A 27,648-nucleotide genomic window follows, 5' to 3' on the forward strand; every position below is an offset into this window, starting at 1 on the left:
AGAAAGCCAGGAGAGAGAGAGCCCGAATGATCCTAGTAGTCCCAACGTGGGATCGACAGCAATGGGTCCCCTTACTCCTGCGCATGTCAGGCCGTCCACCGATGCCCCTCCCGGTGGCGCCAGATCTGCTCACGCAAGCCCAGGGGTCCATAGTGCATCCACACCCCCGAGGCCTGTGACTGCAAGCATGGTTAATCCATGGCTCAGCTCCCTAGAGAGCACGTGTACGGAGGGAGTGCAACAAGTCCTAGAAAGTAGTAGGAGGACTTCCACCAGGAAGACCTATAAGCAAAAATGGACTCAATTCACTGCATGGTGTTCTACCAAGCAATTAGCCCCCCTTGCTGCGCCTATACCTGTAATACTAGAATATTTACTGGACCTCAAGAGAGGCAGACTCTCCCTATCCTCGTTGAAGGTCCACCTTGCCGCTATTTCGGCTTTCAGACATGAAGAGGAGGGGCACATGGTGTTTGCCCATCCCATGGTTACCAGGTTCCTCAAAGGGCTGGTAAAACTATACCCCCCTCGGAAACCACTTCCACCTTCGTGGAGCTTGGACCTGGTGCTTAATGCGCTAATGGGACCACTGTTTGAACCCTTAGCCATGGTTTCCCTCCGTCTCCTTACGATAAAGACGACCTTCCTTCTTGCAATCACGTCAGCTTGCAGGGTGAGCGAGCTTGCGGCAGTTATGGCAACGCCACCCTGCACAGTGTTTTCCAAGGAGGCGGTAACCTTACGGCTGCATCCAGCCTTTGTTCCCAAAGTTTCTTCAGAGTTTCATATTAACGAACCTATAGTTTTACCCTCGTTTTATCCAAAGCCTCATAACTCCAACAAAGAGGCGCGCCTACACCTCCTGGACGTGAGGAGGGCGCTGGCTTTCTATATAGACAGGACTAAGTCCTTCCGGAAAACGGATAGACTCCTAGTCTCTCTCGCTCCCAAATCAAAAGGAGAAGGTCTCTCTTCTCAGAGAATCTTGAAGCACATCGTATCCTGCATAAAAATGTGCTACGAACTTAGACTCCTTTACTGGCCCCGCCTAGGGCTCACTCCACTAGGGCGGTGGCGGCATCAACAGCCTTTTTCAAGGGCATTGTGCTAAAAGACATTTGCAGAGCGGCGACCTGGTCATCTTATGACACCTTTGCCAAGCATTATGCCCTTCACAGGGTATCCCAAGAGGATACCCGTCTCTCGACAGCGGTCCTCTCGGGGACAAGCTGCACATAAACCGATTACCCACCTCCTATCTTGGGTTACTGCTGGGTAGTCACCTATCGTGGAGCACCCACACAGGGACACTTGAGGAAGAAAGAGAAGTTACTCACCGTAGTAACGATGGTTCTTCGAGATGTGTCCCCGTGGGTGCTCCACCACCCGCCCATCCTCCCCGCTTCGGATCTCTGTTTAGTATTTTTCAGGAGCATCCGAGGCGGTTGGTCAAGGAACTGGCCGGGACCGGATTGCGGACGTGGCCGGGAGCGCGCAAGGGAGCGGCGCGCACCGGCGCATGCGTGGTCCGGCAAAAACTGCTGGAAAGATCCGACCTGCGGCGCCGGGGCGAGCCCGACACCTATCGTGGAGCACCCACGGGGACACATCTCGAAGAACCATCGTTACTATGGTGAGTAACTTCTTTTTCTTAGCAAATGTCATGGCCTGCTTTAGAATTTTATCCTATAGGCACTTTCACACTGGCCTCTAGTCGAACTTTTGAATTCGAGCTTGACACTATACCCATCAGATACCGACAATATTAGGATATCAATATTAGTGCTTCATAAATCGAGCTAATGGTATTTACAGTGAAGACAGTCATGTGGTAAGATTGAGCTAACTGCCTTAAATTTGGATATATCTCGTAGTGTAGATGCAGCCTGTATGTTTGAGTGACCACTCAGAAGAGATTCAGGTGCTGCCCCGTTGATTAGCAGAGCACCCACAGCTGCAACATGTGCTTTCAGTGGCGTTGCGCATCTGCACATGCCTTGGTGCACATAACCAAATTTATTGAGAACATGGATGGAAAAAATTAAAAGGAACATTGGTGGTAGTTTATCTTGGGAAACAAGATGCAAGTGTCACCAAGATGCTTAGGTGACTAGCTGAATTATAGAAGTCTTGGCTACAAATTGCACACTTCATCTGGCAACTACTGCTTCCATTTGCCCAGTTAAGTCTGAAAATCAGTAAGGACGCATCAATACTGATCCCAGCACCAAAAATAGAGTTCATTTGGGCCATTCTGAATCCTTAATAGTGATTGCTTATCTACATCCAGAAGGATTTCACACGATGCTTGACCTATTAATCCATTTTCAAGCTCATCCCAGAACATCATGCAAGAATGTGCTTCAAACTTTTGGACCATATGGCACCTTGCACCTTAATGACTCTGCATGCCAGACTTGGTTAAAATATGTATATCAGCTAACCAAACATCCTTTAGACCAGCTGGTTCATTGTTCCTCCATGAGTCCTGTTATCTTTAAAGTGGTGGACAGACCTGACAAAAATTTGTAAACGGGTTCCATTCCTCCATCCTTCCCCAACTCCATTGAAGAGTCTGGTAATAAATCATCTGGATTGGGCTGGGGAGCCCATCTGGATGACTTATAACAGCATGTCCTCCAGAAACAACTCTTCACATAGACACTGAAGAATAAAGCACCATTCATTGAGCTTGCAGTCTTTCTAAAAGCCATCAGTGGACTTACCATGCAAGTAATGACTGCCATTGCTACCACCATATTTTATTTGAATAAATTAGATGGAATAAGATTAACTTCACTATGTGAGGAGGAGGTATGACTTTGGTACTTTTTCGTGTCCCATGATATTACTCTAAAAGCGATTAATTTTTTCCAGAAATCCAAAATATAAGTGCATCTCAGCATAAAATGTATACACAGCCACAAGCAGTCCATAAAGGATGATGTGTTTCAGTCAGTGTTCAGCAACTGAGGTGGTTCTTCGAGTGGTCCCCGTGGGTGCTCCACAGTAGGTGTCAGGCTTGCCCCGGCGCCGCAGCTCGGAAAATCTTCAGCAGTCTCCGTCGGGTCGCGCATGCGCCGATGCGCATCAGCTCTTCGCGCGCTTATGGTCACGTGCGCGATCCGGTCTCCGCCAGTTCCTTCTCAACCGCTAATGGCTGCAGACGGAATCCTCTCTGGCTCCAACGCCTGAGACAGATAAATCTTATTTTTTCTCATGTTAATAGTTTTAACAGTTCATAGTTAGCAGTTCTATAGTTATTATAGTTAGTTATTCTGTTAAAAGTTGTTAAAAGCTAAAGACTATCTTAAAACCGCAGCGGCCGCCTCTGGGCGGGCCCGCTGCTTTTGTTTGTTGGCCTTGAGAGGCCAACGGTTATTAACATCACCTAACAGACTGTTAAGTGGGCTATTAGCACCTAAGGACTCAGAGTTAAGTTTTAACAATGCCATACCCCGGCTTTAAGAAGTGTGAATCTTGCCGGGAGGCCATGCCTGCTTCGGATGGCCATAGCAGATGCATACGGTGCCTCGGGGAGACGCACGTTCCCCAGAAGTGCTCCCATTGTTCCAAGTTGACTAATAGAGCTAGAAAAGATAGAGAAATGAGGCTGAAGATGCTGCTAGTTGACAAAGCACTTCAGCCTGCCTCATTGGAGGCAACGCATGCGGAGGGCTCTTCAGGATCGCACAAGAGGAAGGCTGCCTCTTTGACCTCCTCTGCGCAGAAGAAAAGAAGAGCCTTGCCTACTCGATCCCTGCCCCTTACTGTTGGGAGCGGGGCGAGTGTAACAAAGGGCCTGCGCACGCTGGCTTCCTCCACTGGTAAAGCCGCGGCGCATGCAAGCACTCAAGGCCCTGCAGCTACCGGGGAGACGGCACTGAGAGCCGTGCGGGCACTAGTCAGTCTGGCACCGGCTACTGCGGCACTGATCGAGACTTCCCCAGAGGCACCGAGGACATCGGCACCGGAGACGACGGCACTGAGGACATCGGCACCGGAGACGACGGCACCGAGGACATCGGCACCAGAGACGACGGCACCGGCAACGACGGCACCGGGAGCAGTGGAAATCAACATGACACCTGCTCCGGTACCAAGTTCACCGATAAGACCACCCGAGAGGGTAAAGGCTAAAACGAAGACCAGGCACCGCAGCCCCTCTCCTGAGGTAATTGCGCTGCCTCTGTCACCACGATCACCACCGGAGATTCGACAGGCAGCAACACCTTCAGCCTGCCACAGACGTCCTTCTCCTTTTCTTCGGAGTCCATCCTAGGGGTCTGCACGCTTTTCTCCATCATCTAGCAGAGATCCCTACGAGTTTTCTCACAGAGGCTCTCCTTGTACGTCGGTATCATCTCGGAGGTCTCGACGTTCCAGGCACCACCCTTACATCCTTGGGTCATGGTCCAGGTCTCCATCGCCGAGCCCCTGTCCCTGTTGCTGCAACCGCCATCATTATGCAGGGCGTCAGCATAGGAGGTCGACGTCTCACTATGGATCCCCGTCGACCACCCCTCAATGCCACAGTGTTCTGCTTCCACCTGGGGGAACACCACGAGTTCCCCAATCAGAGGCTGGGTCTAAAGGCATTGAACCCCACCTTGAAATTCCACAAAGGCAATCACATCAATACAGCCAGGATCCAGAGGAGTTGGAGGAGAGATACCATAGTGATGCCTCCTCATCCTCGCCAGACGAGGCGGTGGTCCCTGGAGACATTTCTCCCCCAGATGACCTGAAACAGTTCCAGGAGCTGTTCAAATGAGTAGCTCAGTCCCAAGATATTCAAGTGGCAGAGGTGCAGGAGAAACACCACAGACTCCTTAAAAACCTCAGGCCTCTATCATCTTCTAAAATTGCTATTCCTCTGGATGATGCAATCATGGAGGCAGCCACTAATGTATGGCAGACTCCAGCATCCGCTCCTCCTACCAACAAAAGAGCGGACAACAAGTACTTCATCCCTGCGAAAGGTATGGAATTTCTATTTAGTCATCCACAGCCAAACTCGCTAGTGGTTGAATCGTCCCAACACAGGTCCAAATCGTCCCAGTACAATTCTGGGGGATTGGACAAGGACATAAAGAAGCTGGATCTTCTGGGTAGAAAAGCCTACTCCTCCTCTACTCTGTTGCGCCACATGGCCAACTATGCCGCTCATTTGTCGAATCACAATTTCAACAACTATTCCAAGCTTACTGCCCTCATGGACTTCCTTCCGGAGCATAAAAGGCCAATTCTTAAGGCAATTGTACAAGAGGGCTACGCGGCTTCTCGAGCGGGTGTGCAGATTGCACTGGATGTGACGAACACAGCGGCCCGCGCCGTGGCCACTGCAGTGGTAATGCGGAGAGAGTCATGGCTTCACACATCCAGCATTCCAAAGGAGTTACAGGTCAAAATTGTAGACCTCCCCTTCCACAAAATAAAATTGTTTGCTGAATCGACCGACTCAGTCCTACACTCGAGCAAAGATTCCAGAGCGACACTTCGGACTTTGGGGATATATACCCCACCATTCAGAAGGAAGAAACTTTATCCTCAGCAACGCCGTTATGGTTACCAACAGCAACGTACCCAATTTCAACAGGGGTATGATCAGGGACGTCATCAACAAACACATTATAAGGGCCCTAGGCGCCGGCCTCAGCAGGGCAACGCCTCCGCAGGGCAAAGTGCAGGACAGCAAGTTTGACGGGTATGTTGAGGGCCGTGAAGCCAAGACCCTACCTCAGTGCCAGTCTCAGTACATGTTCCATCACCGACTCAAGCCATTTACCCACAATGGAAAAGCATCATGTCGGACAAGTGGATATTGGAGATTGGAAACACGGGATACACAATCCCCTTCCAGTCTTTACCTCCACCAAATCCTCCCACCGCACCCCTTCTCAGAGACCCCTCTCACCTACCGGAATTAAGGCGGGAGGTGGACCACCTCCTATTCATAGGGGTGGTGGAGAGAGTACCGGAACAATTTCAAGGCAAAGGGTCCTACTCCAGGTATTTCCTGACAGAAAAGAAGACAGGAGGGTGGAGACCCATTTTGGATCTACGTGCACTGAACCAGTACCTACGCAAACAGCGCTTCAATATGACTACGATGGCTTCAATAATCACGGCACTAGACCATGGCGATTGGTTTGCAGCCCTCGACTTACAGGATGCGTATTTTCATATCGCAATTCATCCAGCCCACAGGCGTTTCCTCCGGTTCCTTGTGGGTACAGATCATTTCCAGTACAGAGTCCTCCCATTCGGACTCTCTTCAGTACCCGGAGTCTTCACCAAGACCCTAGCGGTGGTGTCAGCATACCTACACAGACAGGGAGTTTTCATTTTCCCGTACCTGGACGATTGCCTGCTAAAGGGAACTTCCCGGGCGGAGGTATTACGGATGATACACATCACCACAAAAACATTTATCTCACTGGGCCTCATCATCAATTTCTCAAAGTCAAAGACCAACCCCAGGCAAAATATAGAATTTATAGGGGCTCAGATAGACTCAGTCACGTCAAGGGTGTATTTACCCGAGGCTCGTTTTCGTGCCATCGAATCTCTCGTACAGCTACTAACGTACAGCCCCACTGTTCCAGTTCTCACGTGCTTACAACTGTTGGGGCATAAGGCAACCACCACGTTTGTGGTGCAAAATGCCAGGCTGCATATGCGAGGATTGCAGCATTGGTTGGCAACTGTATATAAACCCTCAATCCACACCGTCCACAAGAAGGTGTCACTTACAACAGAGGCACGAAGCTCGCTAACATGGTGGGGAAACCCCAAGAATCTCCTAACAGGAGTGCCCTTCCGCCAACCGCAAATTACTGTGTTCATTACAACAGATGCCTCCCATATGGGATGGGGGGCTCACATGGACAACAAAACCACTCAAGGATTATGGTCCCCCGCAGAGAAGACACTGCACATAAACATATTAGAGCTCAGGGCAGTGTTCAATGCGTGCAGGCATTTTCACAATTATCTGCGCGGAAAAATAGTCGGCATGAATACCGACAACACCACCACCATGTTTTATATAAACCGACAGGGGGGAGCCAGGTCTCTTACGCTTTGTGTGGAGGCGGTCCGACTCTGGAACTGGTGCATTGCCAACAATATAATCATAAAGGCTTCATACCTACCGGGGGTCCACAACATCAAGGCGGACCAACTCAGCAGACACTTTGTGCCCACTCACGAGTGGCAGATCTGTTCAGACCTACTTCACCAAGTGTTCCACAGATGGGGTTTTCCCCAAATCGACTTGTTCGCCACCCGAGAAAACAAGAAATGTCCCCAGTACTGCTCCAGAGCAGGCATGGGACAGGAGTCTTTGGGGGACACCTTCATGGTCCCATGGAAGGGCCCTCTACTTTATGCGTTCCCTCCCACAACACTTATACACAAGGTCTTGGAGAAGGCCAGAAGGGAGAAAGTACCCATGATACTCATAGTCCCAACCTGGGACCGGCAACAGTGGTTCCCATTGCTCTTACGCATGGCTCAACATCGGCCATTTCCCCTACCAACAGTACCGGACATTCTCACTCAGGCTCGGGGTCAATACTGCACCCGAAGAGACTTCGGCTACAAGCATGGCTAATCCATTTCTAAGTGCCTTAGAGACTACATGCTCAGAGGGAGTACAACAAGTCCTTGAATGTAGTCAGAGAACTTCCACCAGAAAGACTTATCAGCCCAAATGGTTGCGTTTTTCCGAATGGTGTTCCTCCAGGCAACTAATACCCCAGGACGCCACCATACCTACGATTCTGGATTATTTGCTACAACTCAAACAAAAGGGACTTTCGCTATCCTCTATAAAGGTGCATCTGGCGGCTATATCAGCGTTTCGGCATGAAGAGGATGGATCAACCACATTTGCCCATCCCGTTGTCTCGCGTTTCCTAAAGGGGTTGGTGAATCTGTACCCCCCTCGGAAACCAATACCGCCGTCATGGAATTTAGACCTAGTTCTACACACCCTCTCGGGACCGCCCGTTGAACCATTGGTACAGTCCCCCTTCGACTACTTACTATTAAAACGACTTTCCTCCTGGCTATCACGTCATCTCGCAGAGTGAGCGAACTCGCGGCCATAATGTCCACACCACCCTGCACGATCTTCTCAAAAGAAGCGGTGGTCTTACGATTACACCCAGCCTTCGTTCTGAAGGTCTCTTCAGACTTCCATATCAACGAACCAATAGTGCTGCCCTCGTTCTATCCTAAGCCTCACAACTCAAATGAAGAGGCACGGTTGCACTTACTTGATGTAAGAAGGGCACTGGCCTTCTACATCGATAGAACTAAACCTTTCTGGAAAATGGACAGACTCCTGGTGTCCATTGCATCCAGGTCAAAAGGAGAAGCGCTATCTTCACAGAGGATTTCAAATCACATTGTGTCTTGCATAAGGCTGTGTTACGAGATTTGCAAGACTCCTCTGCCAGTTCCGCCAAGAGCCCACTCTACTAGGGCGATGGCAGCATCAACAGCCTTCTTCAAAGGCATCGCGCGGAGAGATATCTGCAGAGCGGCAACGTGGTCTTCCTATGACACCTTCGCCAAGCACTACGCCATGCACAGGATGTTTGATGAGGATACACGCCTGTCGACAGCAGTCCTTTCACAGGCAAGCTGCGCATAAATCGGGTACCCACCTCCTTTTTTGGCGGGGGTTACTGCTCGGTAGTCACCTACTGTGGAGCACCCATGGGGACCACTCGAAGAAGAAAGAGAAGTTACTCACCTGTGTAGTAACGATGGTTCTTTGAGATGTGTCCCCGTGGGTGCTCCACTACCCACCCGTTCCTCCCCATTTCGGAGCTCTGTTTGTGTGTTTTTCAGGGGCGTCCGGAGCGGTTGATCAGGAACTGGCGGGGACTGGATCACGCACGTGACCGTAAGTGCGCGAAGAGCCGACACGCATCAGCGCATGCGCGACCCGACGGAGACTGCTGAAGATTTTCCGAGCTGTGGCGCCGGGGCGAGCCCGACACCTACTGTGGAGCACCCACGGGGACACATCTCAAAGAACCATCGTTACTACACAGGTGAGTGATTTCTCTTTTTCCAGTTAAGAGTTTGTTTAACACCAGCGAAAAGAATACATTTCATCTGCTCCAGTGGAGGCCAAAGCCCAGGGTCCACTTTGGATGCATGCCTTATCTCATCATGTGACAATAACAGGTCTTGAACATCATCTGTGTCTACTTCATTAAATCTGCTTGAGTTGCCAGTTGCACAATAGAATTTGAATGTTTTTCACTTCATCCTTAAAACCACAAAAATCATGAACATATTTTGGCAATAGCTTTTTCCAAACACCATTCATGAGAATTTGAGTAATTTTATTCCATGCAATTGTAATATGTTCTATAGCCATCTTGACATTGTAATTCTTCCACAACTGTTCGTTTTGTCTTCTCCATCTGATGCAGATACAAGATACCTCACCACCAGTTGCAGGTAGTGATCTTTAAATGTAGCAACGATGCCTTAATCCATTGACTGAAAGATGGAAGTGGTATTCAGAGGCAAAAAAAAAATTGCAATGTTATTGCTGTAGTCTTGGACATTGATAAAGTGACTGGAAGCATTATCGAAGATCATCATACACTTCAGATTATTTTCAGCACAATATTTAGAGATGAATGATGAAAGTTAGCTTGTTATGTAATCAGCAAAAACCTGCTTTGTCACCCATGCCTTTCGATTAGAATGCCAGATTACGGGAGTGTATTGTTTAAGCCTTTAAGTGCCTTCAGATTTTCTGAATGGTAAATAAGGAAAGACTTCAGTTTCATGTCTCCTTCCAAATTTCTACCAAGAGGTAATATCATTCAGTCCTTCTCGGCCTTGAAACCTGTTGCTCTTGTTTTATCCCTTGAAATAAGGTTTGAGAAGGCATTCTTTTCCAGAAAAGCTCCATTTTGTCAACATTAAAGATCTCTTTTGGAGATCAGTTATTTGTTGTAGTGCATCTGGGAAAATGTTCAGCTGCCTGAATTATCAGCAGATGCTGCTTTCCCTGAAACACACAGACTATGATGATGTAAATGCACTTTAAAGCGCTCAAACCAACCGTGATTTGCTTTAAACATTACTGCGGCAGTCCCAACTTGCCTCTCTTCCTTGGCTTTCTTCTTCACATCCTCAGACAAAGACGAGGCTTTCTTCCTTATGAGGAGGAAGCTCAAAGTTATGTTACTTTCATTATGGCTGCTGATTCAGTATATTAAGAGTCTTCCACGTTTACACATTAGTGCATCCCTGACCTTAGTTATTCAATGCAACTTTTAGATCCATCAACGTACCTTTCTGCCATTTCTTTTTTATTTTCTTTCTGCACTAAGGTCTTACGCACTGTCGATGCTGCCAAACTCATTGCCAAACATATGTCTTTCAATTGCTGGCCCCCTTCAGTTCTTTTAATAACTTCAAGTTTGGTAGCCATGGATATTGCTTTCCTTGGTTTCTTGGCCTTAATGACAGCTCCTGAAGAAACATTTTCATGTCTAAGACCCAAGATGATCACAAATAACAAAGGTATTTGAAGCTTAATATCACTCACAGTCAAGATGACATGAACACAACAAAGCATGCAAACCAACTGGGAAGAGCTGGGAGGTTGAGGGAAATGAGTCAGCCTCACACTGCATTTTGCTGTATTCCTTTGTGTTCTTTACATGTGAAGTGGACGCTCTGACCAAGGTTGGTTCTTCTTTGTAGCAAAAATATGTTCATAAATTGAAAAATAGGTATACATTTTCATTGTTGCAGTGTCAAAACAAAAAAGCAGTCCAGTAGCACTTTAAAGACTAACAAAATAATTTATTAGGTGGTGAGCTTTCGTAATAAATTATTTTGTTAGTCCAATAGCACTTTAAAGACTTCTTTTTTGTTTCGATAGTATATAGACTAACATGGCTATCTCTCTTACTTTTCATTGTTGTAGTGAAAATTCATTAATCGAAAGTTTGTAAATTGAGGGACAGGTGTATTTATTTGTATTTACTTTCGTTATACCTTACTTATGGAAAACATAACTAAAATTTACTTACGGTTAAAGTGATGGTTATTTGAGACTTGCGGGTGATAGAATGCCGGATATGAATGTTTTCTGTACATATACACATATGTCCCACATCAAGATCTACCCCACCATATCTTTGTTACCATGGGGTCCATTAACACCAAGTATCTGTATGGCAATGGAACAGAGTGGCAATTAGGGTGGCCCACTTTTTGTGCCTTCATTTGAATAGGCGAGGACACTCAAGTTGCAGGTACTGTCCCCATGGGCATTGCAGTTCAAGAATCGGTTTGGCGTGCACTGGGCTTGTGCGCATTAATAGAGGAACAAATCTTGAAGAACCACAATTACTGTATAGTAGATAATAGTTTCTTCTTTATTTAAGACCTTGTAATTACTTAATTTCAATCATTTCCCAGGTCACTATACTGGAAAACAGCTGTCACCTGAAACGCTGAACCGCCTGCACATAATTCTGTGGGACAGAGCTGCCAAGAGCTATGAGGTTTGACAGCATGCAGGATCTTTGTTCTTTGCTTTGAAAGATAATGAAGGGTCACTGTTATAGGGCAACACTTGTCATTTAAAAGGTAGTGTCTCTAGTGTACCTGTGACTCATCGGCTGAGACCAACTGGGTTTTAGAAGAGGGCACTTGTAAATGGAAGAGAGTAAAAGGGAACAGGAAAGGCAGCAGGTAATAGCTGCCTGGGAGAGAGAGTTGTTAGAGATGCTGCCAGTGGATGCTGTCTAAGAAGGAGGAGCAGCTGGGTAGATGGGATGAGGTTCCCAGGGTGCAACCTAGACTGTGGGACAGCTGAGCCCTCTGTCCCACCACCCTGTGGCTTTTTAAGATTTGTACATGTGTTGGAACTCACACTGTGATGCCATTGGCATGTACTGTACTGTCACAGACACCCACGGGCACAGACAAAAATTAGGAAAAAGGGTGCTTTTGAAAGTGGGGTTTCCTTTAGAATGAACCCAGCCTACACAGCTGTTTTGGCTTTCGAAATCAGCTCTTCCGGAATCAAGATCCCGTGTGAATATGCAAATTATGTGTGAGATATTTAAATGCATGCCTCATTTGATTTATGATTGGCTACATTTTCATGCCCCTTCTGAAAGGGAGGGGCAGTGTAGCCACAGCCAAAATCCACGTCAAAATTGCACTTAGCTATTTCAAAATAGAGCGTCTACACACATGAGAGCCTATTTCAAAATAGGGCCATTGGACACATGTTTGGTGAGCAAAATGAGCTCATGGAATGAGAGGTGGACTGAGACCAGGCAGATAGTGAAAATTGCAAGCTTTATTAATTAGTTCTGTTATTTTTAGGTTTTTAATGAGGACTTGGGGAGGAGAAGACAAGGGCAGGAGCGGGGAGAGAGAGAGAGAGAGAGAAAGAGAGGGTTCCTTAGTGTGCTCTAGCCACCCAATCTGATGCGTTGTCAAGGGCTGGAGGGGAATACTTACAGGGCAGATACCAATCTGCAGAGGGAGAGCAGAGCTCACACCAACATCTGGCTGAGAGGATCCGGAGCCTTGGCGGGAGGGACAAGCGACTCAGGCCGGCTGACGGGCTTGTTAATTTCATCAGGTCTCCAATTTGGGGAGGGGAAGGCTGGCTATTATAGGGGTTTGGACAAGGAAGCAACCCTGTGAGCGAGTTAGGTTGCTGGGGCAGTCCAGTGTCCCTTTTTGGGACCAGACAAGGGGTGCAGATGGCCTCAACAGTCTGTGGTTTAGACTATCTTCCTGTTTTTTAGAAGTTTGCTTTGCACACCAGGTTGTGATTTGGACTGTGTTCCTGCTCTTTTAGGAGTCTTCTTAGCACACCAGGTTGTGGTTTGGACTGTTTTCCTGTTTTTTTGGGGTATTTGTCAATGCACGCTTAGCACATTGGGCTTTGACTGGATCATGAGGCCTGTATTTACATACAGTCCATGCACGGAGTATGTACATGTCTGTAGCAGTGGCGGGGCTAGGCCTACAACACACTATGGCTTATTTCAAAATAAGCTCTATTCCCTGTCTTAACAGCACCTATTTCAAAATATCTATTTTGAAATAGGTTCCATTCCTCCTGGAAAGAGGCTTATCTATTTTGAAATAAGCCAATCGCTATTTTGAAATTATTTTGAAATAGATGTTGCATTGTGTAGATGCTAGCAAAATTATTTCAAAATAACTTTGCTGGGTAGACATACTCTCAGTTCTGTGTTGGCTGATCTTGTCTGAAGCTCAGCAACAGGGTTTCTCATACAACACTTAGCATCCCTAGCTATTTGCATAAATGAAGAAAAGTCCATATTGTTAACCCCAATGCCAATAAACTTTATAGGAGTGATGTTGAAATCTGTTTTTCTGTAACCATTTCTTCCCCCAGACAGGTTTTATACAGCTAACAGCATTATCTGCAAACTATGAACCACTACCGCATGTCAGTGTCTTTCTGCTCACACCCCATGACAATTACGTTTCTTTGAGGATCTTAGCCAAAGGCTTTTTCCAGCCCTAAATGTATTAACTGGTTCTCTTTTATCTGTTACTTATTGACATGTTCAAATAATTCTCTCAGGTAGGACATGATTTTCCTTTGTAGAAATCATGCTGGTTAGACCTTAATATATTAATAAGATGAAAGTCTATAACATGAACCAATGTCTGAATGTTAAAGCTAGACAAATCCAAATTAGAAATAAGGCGTAAATTTTTAACCTTAAGATGTAAATAAGGTGTAAATTTAAATTTTGTAACAATCTGGTTGACCACTTGAACAGTTTATCAAGGGTCGTGTTGGAGTCTATCACTGGCAATTCTTAAATGAAGACTGGATGTTTTTCTAAAAGATCTGCTCTAGGAGCTGTTTTGGGAATGTGCTATGGTCTGTGTTATACAGGAAGTCAGACTAGATCAGTGGTTACCAACCTACTGATTGTGATTGATTTTGGAGCTTCTGCCAGTGGATCAGGGTCCTCAGTAGGCAGTTTTTGCCTGCCTGGCCCCATGCTGCACCCAGAAGCAGCTTCTTGAGTCCCTGGGAGGGCAGGGGTAGTGAAGCATCTCCATGCTGCCTTCACCTCCCACACTGCCCAAGCTGCTTCTGCTGTCTGGGAACAGGCCAATGGGGACAGCAGTGCAGCATGTGGAGACACCTTTCACCCACCCCCTTCCAGGGTGCCTGAACTCAGCTAGCCAATGTTTCCAGGAGAGGCAGCAATGTGGGGCTGGGCAGAGGCAGCTCGCTTAAGCTCCATTGTTCTGCGAACTGCCTGTAATAAGTGCTTCCTGGCTGCAGCCTGCACTCCTACCTTCTGTGCCAGCACTGAGTTGTGGCACCTGGACTCCTTCCTGGAGTCCCCAGTCCTCATCCCCTCCTGCATCCAACACTCTGTCTGTCCTAGACTGAAGCCCCCTCCAGAACCAGTGTGTTGTGGTGCAGGAGGAAGTGAGGAGTGCAAGTTCTGGGGGAGAGTTTGGAGGCAGGGGTGGGCTCCAGGTGGGGCTAAATTCTTCTCCTTTCTCCTGTACCCTCACAACACTGTCTCATCCTGGAGCCACATTCTACACCCAAACTCCCTTATGGAGCTTGCTCTCCTCGCCCCCTCCTGGATCCCAACACTGTCCTTGTGCAGGAGCCGCCTCCTGCACTTATACTCACTCCCAGAATATTGGGGGCAGGAGGGTGTGAGGGTGCAAGCTCTGGGAGTGAATTTGTCTGCAGAGTGGTGCAAGCTCTGAGAGCTTACACTCTTCACTTCTGCACCCCAAAACTGCCCTAACCTGGAGCCACCTCTGCACCCAAGTGCCCTCTCTGAGCCTTCACCCCTCACCCTCTTCTGTATTCTAACCCTTTGCTCCAACCAGATGAAAGTGAGCGGGAGCGGGGAGCAAGGGGGGATGTGTGTTTGAGGAGTAGGCAGGGCTTTGGGGAAGCTGTGGAGCCTTGCGGCAGAGGGTGGGCAGATCCGGAGTTGTCCTTAAATTCAAAATGTGATCTTTGGCGTAAAAAGTTTGGAAAGCACTGGACTAGATCAGGGGTCAGCAACCCCCAGAATAGGTGCCAAGAGTGGCATGTGAGCCAGTTTTCATCAGCACATGAGACAGGAGCTCAGCCCCACCCCTCCTCACTCATGCATCCAGGAGCTTGCTCAAAGCTGTGCTGCCATTGGACTAACAAAAGAACATCTAATGCTGCCAACCACCACCTAAATGGTAAAGCTCCCCATCTTTATGTATTTATTAATGAATTTGTTGTAAGCAGGACTGTTTGTTGACTTGAAAAAGTATCACCAGTACTTGGACTGTTCATAGAGGTCAAAGGACAATTTCAGTACTCTGCCTTGGAAAGGTTGCTGATTCCTTGACTAGATGATCACAGTGGTCTCTTCTGGCTTTGGACTCAATGAACATGACTATTTCAACCTTTTGACTTTTATGAAATCTGATTTATTTAGCTTAGGAAAATAAATTACATTTAAATTTCAGTGAGGCTTTTATTTTTAAATGTTCTAGTCAAAAAACTACTCTGAGGCCCTTCAGTGGTACAAGTATTCTCTCAGCTTCTATTCATCTGGACAGATAGATCAGAACTTGGCTAAGTTGCAGAGGAATATGTCTTCCTGCTATTTTCATTTGATGGAGCTTGAAAAGGTATTTCGTGTGTGTGTGTGTGTGTTGAAATGTCAAGAGGATTTTATTTCAGTTGTGAGAAGGTAAAGGGAATTGCATGTTTGTTCTGTAGTTTTTCCATGTTGAGTTACATGATTATGCTTGAGTTAAAAATGGACCTACTTAATTATTATTAGCCATCCACCCCAATGTCTTAGTGCTGTTTGGACATACTAGAGGGTGTAATTTTTGCCACAAACAGCTTAGGATTTAGGGAAATGATAAAGAGAGAGGCCCAGCAGATAAATAAAATAGCTAAAGTTCAGATTTGTCACATTTTCATAATAAAATGTTGTTGATATTAATGGTTTTAAATGGAAAGATTAGGTTTAGATGGGACCTCAGAAGGTCATCTTGTCCATCCCTTTGCTCAAAGCTGGACCAACCCCAACAAAATCATTCCAGGAGGAGCTTTGTCAAGCCTGGTCTCAAATCCTCTCAGGACAGATTCCTCTATTTCCCTATGTAACCCATTCCAGTGCTTCACCACTCTCTTAGGGCTCATCTACACTAGCCCCCTCCTTAGAAGGGGGCATGTAAACAAGCCTGCTGGGTGAATAGCAAGGAGGTGCTGTGCTGAATCTGCAGCACCTCATTAGCGTAATTCTTACCACGCAGACTTCGAAGTTGCTAACCTCAAAGCACCAGCAAGCAGTCTAGCCTCAGGCACTTCGAAGTACCCTTACTCCCAAAACACTTTGGGAGTAAGGGAACTTCGAAGTGCCTGAGGCTAGACTGCTTGCTGGCACTTGGAAGTTAGCGACTTTGAAGTTCATGCAGTGAGAATTATGCTAATGAGGCGCTGCATATGCAGGGTAGCAGCACCTCATTGCTAGTTTCCAGGCGGGTTCATTTACATGCCACCCTTCTAAGGAGGGGGCTCGTGTAGATGAGCCCCTAGTGAAATGTTTTTTTCCTAATATCCAATCTAGACCTCTCCGATTGCAATTTGAGACCATTGCTTCTTGTTTAGTTGTCTGCTACCAATGACAATACTTTTGTTCCATCTTCTTTGGAGCCTCCTTCAGGTACTTGAGGGTTGCTGTCAAATCTCTCCTCGCTCTTTTCATCTGTAGACTAAATAACTCCAGTTCTCTTAGCCTCTCCTAAAGTCATACCCTCCAGCTCCAAATAATTTTTATTGCGCTGGACTCCCTCCAATTTGTCCACATCCTTTTTGTAGTGGGAGGGCCTAAAACTGGATGCAATACTCCAGATGCAGCCTCACCAGTGCCAAATAGAGGGGAATAATCTCTTCCCTTGATGTGCTGGCAGTGCTCCTATTAATGCAGCCCATTGTACTGTTAGCATTTTTGGCAACAAGTGCACAATGTTGACCATATCCAGCTTCTCATCTACTGTAATTCCCAGGTCATTTTCTGCAGAAATGCTGCTTAGCCAGTCAGTCTCCTGCCTGTAGCAGTACATGGGATTCTTCTATCCTAAGTATAGGACTCTACACTTGTCCTGACTGAACATCATCAGGTTTCTTTTGGACCAATCCTCCAATTTGTCTATGTTATTCTGAACCCTTCCCCTACCTTCCAGCATATTTGCCTCTCCACCCACTTTAATGTTGTCTGCAAACTTGCTGAGGGTGTAATCCATCCATCATCTGGATCATTAAGAAAGGTGTTGAACAAAACCAGACCCAGGGCTGATATTGCAGTGGATACTGAGTAAACGTCAACTAAACATTGAGCTGTTGATCATTACCTCTTCAGCCTAATGATCTAGCCAGTTTTTTGTCAATGTTATAATCCATTCATCTAAGCCATAATTCTTTAACTTGCTGGCAGGTATACTGTGGCAAACCTTATCAAAAACTTTGTAAATAATGTTTGGAAGTGTTAAGCAGCATTAACTATTGATGTGCTACTAGCCTTCTGCACTTGTTTTATATCCCACTATGAGTCCTCAGAGGCAGCATAGAGTCCTGGATCTCTGGATCTTAAAGCAGAAGCCTTGGCTACATGAATTTAAAGATCCCAGACTGTTAGCCATCTCATCAATCTTCATATGTTTCCCAGCCACCATTAGAGAGGAGCAAAACATCACACTAAGTGGGTATGGTTACAAGTGCCACCTAGATGAGGAAGCTTGTCACTATACATGCTCTGACAGCAGAGATTGAATCTGGGGCTTCTACCTCTGAATTCTGGAACTGCCCAATCTGAATAATCCACATCTGAAAATCAGCAATGCAACAACCTCATCTGTCTTGGTATCCCAGACACCACTAGACAGGACCTAAGCATGACGCTATTATATAACTTTGGGTACAGGTGGCAATTTTTGTTTCCTTGTACTTCTCTGTAAGCCAAGTAGAGTTCAGGAGACTCATCTGTACACAAGATTCTCTGCAGACCTGCTACCTCATTCAAGGTCAATTAACCCATCCAGACAATCAGGACAGTAAGACTTGGTCTTTTGCACAGGGTCAATTTCACTTTTATTTCTTAGCTCACAAGCTGAAACTTTCAAGGATGTGGAAGAAATGCTCTGACGTTACACTGTGTTGTTTGAGAAATAGTGTGTGACCCTGGAATTTAAAGGCTGTATTGCTAAAGAGGCAGAATTAAGGGTGCATTTGCAACCATAATTTTGGCATTTCTTGCATTTTGAATGTGTTACTGCAACATTAACTTCACATAATATAGAATTTTTGATGGAATATATTCTAAGATAGTTAAATGTTCCTATAACAAATGTTCTGAGTCAGTTTTATGTCTTTTACTGTCCTTGTGTATGCTTAAATTTTTTTTGGTGATTTTTGTTATTGCTGCTTTCTTATTTTTGTTTTTCAACTTCAGATAACTTACAACTTTTAAGATCTCCAGGCATGAGCATTTATTTTTGTCTATAAAGCACCCAGCTGTGCAATTGTATAAATAATGTGCATAACCGTTAATATAGTCTCTCTAAGTGTAGCTCACTTCAGCTATCGTATGTGTGACTGACTGCTTGTAGTGGCTGCATTAAAAATCTATTAATATTTGCTGTTACCAGGCAAAGGAAGCAGTGAAGGAAGCAGAGAGGTGTGATCCCAGCAGCATCTTCACTCAGTTTAGCGTGTATAAGGTTTCAGTCTTGGAGGGTAACACTGAAAAAGGTAGAAACAATTAGCAATGTGTTTTGTTGCTATGTACATATGACCAAATGATTATTTTGCAGTTTTATTAATTAGGTCTTTTCCCAACCAAAAAACTGCCTTTGACTTAGCTTGCTTCTCCACCTGTGACCCAAATTCCCTTCTCCCCTTCAGTTCAAGTTCGTCTTCCTCAGCTGTATCTTAGACCTTCTCCAGCCTGGTTTCTGCTTTTTTCACTGAAACTATTTGCACTAAAGTCTCTCTCTAATTACCTCCCCTTGACCCAACATCAGTGCCTCACTTGCATCCTTGACTCCGTGGTCATTGTTGGTATTGACAATGTTGATCATCCTCTTCTTGACTTCTTATCTGCCTGGTGCTTTTGTGATACTGCATTTTCCTAAGTTTGCTCTCACCTCTCTTTGTGGCTGTGTCTACACTTAGAGAAAACTTCGAAATAGCCATGCTAATGGCCATTTCGAGGAATATTAATGAGGTACTGAAATACATGTTCAGCGTCTCATTAGCGTGCTGCTGGCTGCAGCACTTTGAAAGTCACGCTTTTTGCTCCTGTGTGGCTTGTCCAGATGGGAGTCCTTTTTGAAAGGACCCCGCCAACTTCGAAATCCCCTTATTCCAATCAGCAGATCTGCTGATTGGAATAAGGGGATTTAGAAGTTGGCGGGGTCCTTTCAAAACAGACCCCCATCTGAATGAGCTGCACGGGAGACAAAAGTGTCAATTTTGAAGTGCCGCAACCGGTGGCATGCTAATGAGGTGCTGAATACACATTTTAATGCCTCATTAGTGTTCTTCGATTTGGCCATTAGTGTGGCCATTTTGAAGTTTTCTCCAAGTGTAGATGTAGCCCGTGTTAGTTTTTTTTGATGAGTGGTCCTTCTCTCTGCCACTTTCTGATGGAGTCTCATAGGACTTCGCCTTTTCTTCCATATATTGTGTTCTAGGTCATTGTCTCTCAAACAGTGATCCATGGACTCCTGAGTGTCCACAGACTATCTCTAATGGGTCTGTGAAAGCTTGTCAATTACCATAGAGCAATTGTTTTCAGCCTGTGGTCCATAGACCCCTAGAGAGCCATAAACTGTGCCTAAGCTTTCCCAAGGGTTCTGCACCACTATTTGACAATTTTTAGAGAGTCCACAAATGAAAGAATGCTGAAAACTAGTGTTCTAGATTCAGTTACAATCTTTGTTCTAATTTCCCTACCTCTGATCTGTCATGGTCTGTCGAATCTGACATTTTACCCTCTCTGTCAGACATTTCCTCCTGGATATTTTTCCATCAGTCTAAACATAACTTTGTCAAAACATTGCTTCTCTGCCATGTGCTGACACCATTAATTTTTTCTGTCATAGGTGATGCCAATGTCATTCTCCTTGTGATTGGTTCTGTAACCTGACGATGATTAGGCAGATGGTCAGCAAGGATTTACAGACATTGTTAATGTCTATTGTCTGTTTATAGCTTAATATTGCAGTCCTCTCCTCTGTAAAATGTGTACATGATTTCTCTTCAACCATGTGATCCTGTCTTCTTTCAACTACATCCGTTCCTTGCATGCATCTGACAAAGTGGGTCTTTGCCCATGAAAGCTTGTGCTCCAATGTTTGTTAGTCTGTAAGGTGCCACAGGACTTCTCATTGTTAGTTACACTCACTTGTTGTCTCTACTTTTAACTAGAGGTGTAAGCTCCATGGGACACCAGGTGTTGTTTTATAGATTAGTGCAGCACCAAGTACAATATGGCATTTATCCTTTTGGGGCCTCTGGCTACTACTGAAATACAAATATAACTAATAATAATACTTTGAAGGAATTTTAAAAATCCAGAGGTACAGAAAGGCAGAATCTGGGGGCCTTTGGTCCCTCTTGGCATTTTCGTGGAAGAAAAGGGGAAAATGAATGAAGAATGAGCTCTGCAATAGCTCTGGGAGCTTTGAGAGAATAAGCTCAATAGCAAATCTTCAACTCCTTTTAAAAGGAATAAAGTACGCTCTCATTTAGTTTGAAACACTTGCAGGAGCTGAACTTGCCTCACCCTAACAAATCAACATTCTTGGAGTCATGAAGTCCTCAGCTTCTTAGGGTATGTCTACACCAGGAGAATAAGTTGAGTTTAGTAAAATCACCATTTTAGCACACAGTTTTGTAAAGCCAAGGGTTCATGTCCCTGCTGGCACATGAAGTTGATGGAATGTGTCCCCAGTAGGGTGGGCTTGTTAGCTATGAACTATGGGTACCTATCTCACCGTTCCTGTTGCTGCCTTGCATTCTGGGTTAAGCTCCCAGTGTCACATGGGTCAAAAACACTACCACAGGTGGTTCTGGTTATCTTTCATCAATCTCTTGTAGTGCACATATCTCCTCTCCCTGGAAAGCAAAGGCAAACTGTTTTAATGTCTTTTTTTTCACTGGGTATCCTTGCAGACACTATTGCAAGGCTAGCATGGATCCTGTCCAACTTCAGACTGTGGTGGCAAGTATTGTGAACACCTTGGGCACTGTGCTGTGGTATGTGTAGAGCCTAGGCAGCAGATGCCAGAGTGATGAAGGCTCTGAGGAGGGACATGGCCATATATGTGTATGAAACACTGGAGGGGAGCAGTGGGCAGATGGTGGCTGCATTCAGTGCTGCCTACACAGTGGAATGCTGGTTCTGGTGCTGTGATATAAGCTCAGACTGTGGGACCGCATTGTTATGGAGGTATGGGATGGGCAATAGTGGCTGCAAGACTTCTGCATACAGAAGGCCACTTTCATGGCACTTTGCAAATTGCTTTTCCCTTGCCCTGAAGTGCAGCAATACCCGAACGAGACTCGTTCAGAAGTGAGTGGCAATAGCTCCATGGAAGCTTGTGATGCTAGACAGCTACCAGTAAGTGGGCAATCAGTTTGGAGTGGGTAAGTCCACAGTGCTGGCTGCTGTGATCCAGGTAGCCAAGGTGATAAATACCCTTCTGCTATGAAGGACAGTGACTCTGGGAAATGTGCAGGACATAGTGGATGGTTTTTCACTGATGGGGTTTCCTAACTGTAGTTGGGCAAAAGATGGAATGCACATCTCTGTCTTGGCACCAGACCACTGTGCCACAGAGTACATAAATGGCAAGGGATACGTCTCAGTGGTGTTGCAGGTATTGGTGGATCACAAGGGCTGTCTCTCTGGCATCAGTATGGGATGGTTTGGAAAGGTGCATGACACTCCCAGGAAGCTAAGAATGTTGAATTTCACAGTGCTCCAATGGCTCTCCCCTAAAGTCAGCCATGTAAGGTCAGATTTGGCGTTACTTCTTGTGAAAAGCAGGAGTACCAAAATCAGCCTTAAGTGCCCCTAAAGTTGATGGTCTGGAACCTTTAGTGTGGACTAACTGCTTAGAAAATTGACCTAACTCAGCTAAGTTTGACCTAACATCCTAGTGTAGACCAGGCTTTAGTTGCTTTCCCAGACTAGAGCTGAAGGGTACACAGGATTGCAATCCTGCCTGCCTTGCTCCTTATACAAGTATTAAGAACACAAGAATGGCCATACTGAGTCAGACCAAAGCTCCATCTAGCTCAGTATTCTCTCTTCCAACAGTGGCCAATGTGAGGTGCTTCGGAGGGAATGAGCAGAACAGGTCTGCTTAATCTTTAACATCATACGTATAGCTTTGTTTCTTGCTAATACCCTATTCCCCCAATATCATGTTACATCCACTTAATGGCAACTGCGGTAAACACTATAACGATTTTCACCAATGTGGTCTGTTGTGTAACTTTCATCATCATATATCCCAGTTAATATAGGCCAGGGGTCTGCAATCTGTGGCTACAGAACCACATGTGGCTCTTTGAAGACTTCTTTGTGGCTCCCAATGCTATAAGTGCAGAGTGGGGGAAAAAAAAACCCCCAAACCCTCCCTGATTATTTTTGCTAAATGGCGAACATCTAAAAGCCCAACAATATGTGATCTTGAAATGCTGGATAACTCCCCTTTTAATTTGTGCAGTGCATTGTGGGACCTCATACTGTATCTGTGTTTTGATCGTGTTGCTAATAAAGTCTTGATTTGGACAAGGAAGAAGAAGCTTATGGCATTCCTGCTCTGAAGGGCAACACGCATTTTAAGAAAATTGAAATTAAACATGAAGTAAAATTGCACAATTAAAGTAGGTTTGTGAGTGAAAGTCAGGAAGATAGTGGTACAAACACACACATGTAGGCTGTGTCTACACGTGCCCCAAACTTCGAAATGGCCATGCAAATGGCCATTTCGAAGTTTACTAATGAAGCGCTGAAATGCATGTTCAGCGCTTCATCAGCATGCGGGTGGCAGCAGCGCTTCGAAATTGACGCGCCTTGCCGCCGCGCGGCGCGTCCAGACGGGGCTCCTTTTCGAAAGCACGCCACCTACTTCGAAGTCCCCTTATTCCCGTGAGCTCATGGGAATAAAGGGACTTCGAAGAAGGTGGCGTCCTTTCGAAAAGGAGCCCCGTCTGGACGCGCCGCGCAGCGGCAAGGCTCGTCAATTTCGAAGCGCCGCTGCCGCCCGCATGCTAATGAAGCGCTGAATATGCATTTCAGCGCTTCATTAGTAAACTTCGAAATGGCCATTTGCATGGCCATTTCGAAGTTTGGGGCACGTGTAGACGTAGCCGTAAAGTGTGAAGAAACAGAATATGTAAAAGAAGTTTGTGAACATCCTGCAGTAAACATGTATCACATTACAAATCATTATGTGTGCACTATTCTTAAAATAGGGGGTTACAAAAAATATGGTTTGACATTATTTATTAAGGACCGTCTCATATTCACATGCATTGCGGCTCATGAATTAGAGTTTTTTACCGAATTAAAAGGAAATGGCTATTCTTGCTATTTTGGCTGCCAACCCATGGTACAGGCTCGGAGGATTGTTGCACCAGTTAATTGCAGGCTATATTTGACTAGAGAAACTACATGAATTGCAAAGACAGCTTTCAGAATGACATGTTTCAGTGTGTGCCTCCTCCTGTCTTGTAAACTGCCATATCTGATTTTAATGAGAAACTTACATCAGATAAAGAAAACTATTTTTTTAAATACAGAGTAACTCACTGGGAGTATATACAACACATTTCCCACCTAACTCTGTGGCAATTAATCTTTTTCTAGAAAAGTTTTTATGGTAAAATAATTCATTCACATAATCTACAGCAGGAGCAGTAGTAGTATGTGATCATAAAGGCATCACTCTTGGTATGAGCCAAGACATGGGAAAGTGGAACCCCCTACCCAGCTTCTAGGACTTATATTAGAGGCAGTATTTGGCTTTTTGTGACAACCTGGCATTTGGACAAGACCAGTATAAGGTTTTCATTGTTTGATAACATTCTGCTGTATCCAGAAAAGACTTATCACCTTTATAGTAAGCACTGTGCTTAATTGTAGAGAAGTGTTATCCTGCTTAGACAGTCAGGATAGCTTTTCCAGGGGAACTTGCGAAAATCCCGTTGCCAACTCTGTCCACATATCTATTCTGGAGATACCATCACTGGACCTAACCATGTTATTCACAGAATCACGGGCACATTCTCATGTCCTCAACTAACATGATATATGCCATCATGTGCCAACGATGCCCAGATGCTTTGTAAATTGGACAGACTTCAAACTCTCTTAGACAAAGAATTAATGGGCATAAAACAGACATAAAAACACTCCTGATTCACAAACCTGACAGCCAGCACTTTAATTGAGTGGGCCATTCTGTTAATGACCTGAAAGTCTGTGTTTTACTCGAGGAATTTTTCACAGCAGTTTGGAAAGAGAGGCTGCTGAACTCTTTTATATTCAAATTCGACACATTAACACATGGTTTGAACTGGAATGGCAATTTTCTAGCTCATTGTAGGGGCTGTTTTACATTGCTTTATCTAATTCTTGACTTCCCTGCCTCCTTCTGTCCCTCTGCTCTCTGATTTGCTCACCTTGATAATAATTTTTCTGATTTGTCAACCTTGATTACTGTTTTTGGTTCTCTGTGCCTTAAATATTGAGTCTGTCCTGGTATGGCTATGACCTGAAGAAGTGGGTCTGTCCCACGAAAGCTCATCACCTAATAATTATTTTGTTAGTCTTTAAAGTGATACTGGACTGCTTTTTTTGTTTTGTGAAAATCAGTTGAAGATGTCAGCCTTTCTACAAATCAGTATGATATTTGTGATAACATATCAGAGTACAGCTACTTCCATTTGCTTCTATGAAAAATTCTAACTGCTAGGTCTTTATTAATTTCAGCTGTGGAGGCAATTGTTGCCATGGGGAAGTTAGCAGCAAAGCCAGCTCAGCTTGAAGATAAGCTGCTAGCAGATGGAAGTGTAGCCACCGGTCTTCTGAGTTTAGCTGCCCAGATTGCTTTAGAGGTAGGCAGAGCTGATGATATTTTCTTCGTACTTCTGTTTTATTTTCAAATAAGTGTAGCAGCTGTAGCCTGCCCTACTTGTAGACTTTCCTTGCTATGTGCTGCCTGAGAGAAGACTTTGCTATGTAAACTCAAGTGTTTTGAATAAAATGAAACAGGGGGTAATTCCAATCCAAAGAAATATAGTTTTAGAGGAGTTCCTAAGGAAAATTCCTGAGATATAGATGTTAATCCATGCATCAGGTACGTCCTTAAGGTTTTCCTCACTCAAAAGCTACAGAATTTGTTGTCTTCTATTTTTTTGCGGAAGGTGCTTAATGCAGAAGGGGAAGCTGCTTATTCATATATTCTTAGGAAGCTCAGATTCTGTTTTTCAGAAATCCCAAAGGACTGTGAAAAATTACTTGTCTGTCTTGCTTGTCTGTGAGCAGTGACTTAATGGTGTGTGCACTGAATGAACGATTATATGGGCATGTATGGCACAGACCTTTTAGCTATTTACTTGGACTTTGCTATTAGTATCGCAGGTTCTAATGGCTTTCCCACGCTGTAGTGATCTTGTTCTGTGGACTGATTATGCAAGAAATCATGTGATCTTTTATTAAGGTTTTTTTCTTTGCATCTGGGGATATTTCTTATGCAGAATGCTCTTGCCTTTCCCCTACAAAAAGGCCTATGGAATTCAGCAAACATTTTCCAACTGTGGGTAGGATGGTATTGTTTGATGATGGGCACAGCTCTTAGAAAATGTGTTTGTTATTTGTTCATAGCATGAACAACAGGATGTGGCTATTAAAGCTTTGGAGTATTTGTATCAACACTCACAAGATTGTCAACAAGTGTTTACAGCTTTAAAGTGAGTATTGGAAAGAAAGGAATTTGTGCTGTTTTTCTTTCTTTTAATTTTAATTGATTCTTTTAATCTGAGGATTTTTAGTTTTCATGAAGGTGAAGAACTGAGCAAGTGATAAGTACTATGCTAGCCAGCAGCTCCTCTGCATTTGAAGTCCAAAGCATCCCATTGCACTGCAAAACATACCACAAACTTGACCTGCACCCCTTGATGCGTGACTATCATAGGCCTTCCTTGAGCAGTGGATGCTAGTTGCTCTGAGTTTGATGATCTTTTATGATGTGGACAAATAACCAGGGGTGACTAGAATGAAACCACAGTAATGCATTTGACTTACTGTCTGTCTGTGATCGCTAGAGGTGAAAAGACTGGTTTGGTATTCAATGTTTAAACCTAGAACTTGGGTTTTAGATAACTAAGTATTTTTTAAAAAAATACAGTGTTAATATCTTCCATCCTATTTTAAGAATAATTTAGATTACAAACATATTTCTTCTGTTGTTTACCCCAAACCAGCCAGACATTGGCTTAGCAATATGGAGAACAAAATAAAGAATGAGGTTGGGGAAAATCTTTTATACCTTGTTACCTGATACCATGTATCTTTCAATGGGTATATTGAATTGATGGCGTGCAGATGAGCTGGGAAAAGGCTGTCTCTTGTTGGAGCTGAAAAGGCACAAAATATTGATGGAGATATAATTTGTCTCATTTTCTGTATTTCTCTTATATATAGGTGTTTGATTCGCCTGGTGTTGTTGAAGATCAAGTCAAATCCCAACGAGAATAGGTGAGGCCATTTGCTAAATTCATTTCTATATTATGACTGTTCACTTAGAAAGCGATATAGGGTTTTTATCTTCTTACCATGCTCTTATTCAAGCCAAACACCAATTGACCTAACTGAATAAGAACTTCAGTGGCTGTGCCCAGTGACATCAAGTCTGACCATCTCTTCACCTTGGATACTTTCTCTCTAAGTCCCTGCATTCTTCCCTCTTTACTGCTAACTGAATGCCAGCGTGATAGTAAATCAGTCCTCAGTGGGGAATGCCTGCAACACTACTGCTTCAGGTCTTGGAATGCTATGCATTTTGACTCTATGATTTTGACAAAAGCAGGAATTACTTTATCTGTAATTAGAGTTATTGTATTTTGTCATACAATATAAAATAATGGAATATTCTGTAAAACTTGATTTTTCCTCTGTTCTAGGACTAAAGATATGGACACACTTGTGATTTACTTGACCTCAGGTATGTGTTTTTTTAATTTCCAATTTCTGGGGTTGTTCATCTATGTACATATTGGTGGTACAGTTAATGCTGTGCGTTTCTGCTCTAGAAAGACTGCAAACTACAGCTGGCAGAGCTTTATTGCTAGTACGGCCTGTAACAGTGTTACCTGCTTCTCTCAGACAAAAGGCTCCCTTTTCCTACAGTTTCCCCCTTGAGAAGAGGAAACCCTTCATATGATCACAAATGCAATCAAAACAATCAGGTACCAGTCACACTAGCAGTTCTTGGGGTTCTAGTCTGGGATGGCCCAAAGTGGCAGTTCTTTCCTCTGTTTGC

The 27,648-nt window shown here is 44.8% G+C and overlaps 1 protein-coding gene across 1 annotated transcript in view; it reads left to right on the forward strand.

Moving 5' to 3' along the window:
• LOC142020235 (testis-expressed protein 11-like) overlaps positions 1 to 27,648 on the forward strand; it is a 104,966-nt gene that overhangs the window by 25,358 nt on the left and 51,960 nt on the right. Inside the window, exons 3-6 of the mRNA XM_075007918.1 lie at positions 25,098 to 25,222; positions 25,992 to 26,077; positions 26,811 to 26,864; positions 27,290 to 27,330. Of these exons, the coding sequence (XP_074864019.1) occupies positions 25,098 to 25,222; positions 25,992 to 26,077; positions 26,811 to 26,864; positions 27,290 to 27,330 (306 nt within the window). The remainder of the gene's footprint in view (positions 1 to 25,097; positions 25,223 to 25,991; positions 26,078 to 26,810; positions 26,865 to 27,289; positions 27,331 to 27,648) is intronic.

The sequence above is a fragment of the Carettochelys insculpta genome, chromosome 13, assembly GCF_033958435.1.
Source record: "Carettochelys insculpta isolate YL-2023 chromosome 13, ASM3395843v1, whole genome shotgun sequence".
NCBI classification, from domain to species: Eukaryota; Metazoa; Chordata; order Testudines; family Carettochelyidae; genus Carettochelys; species Carettochelys insculpta.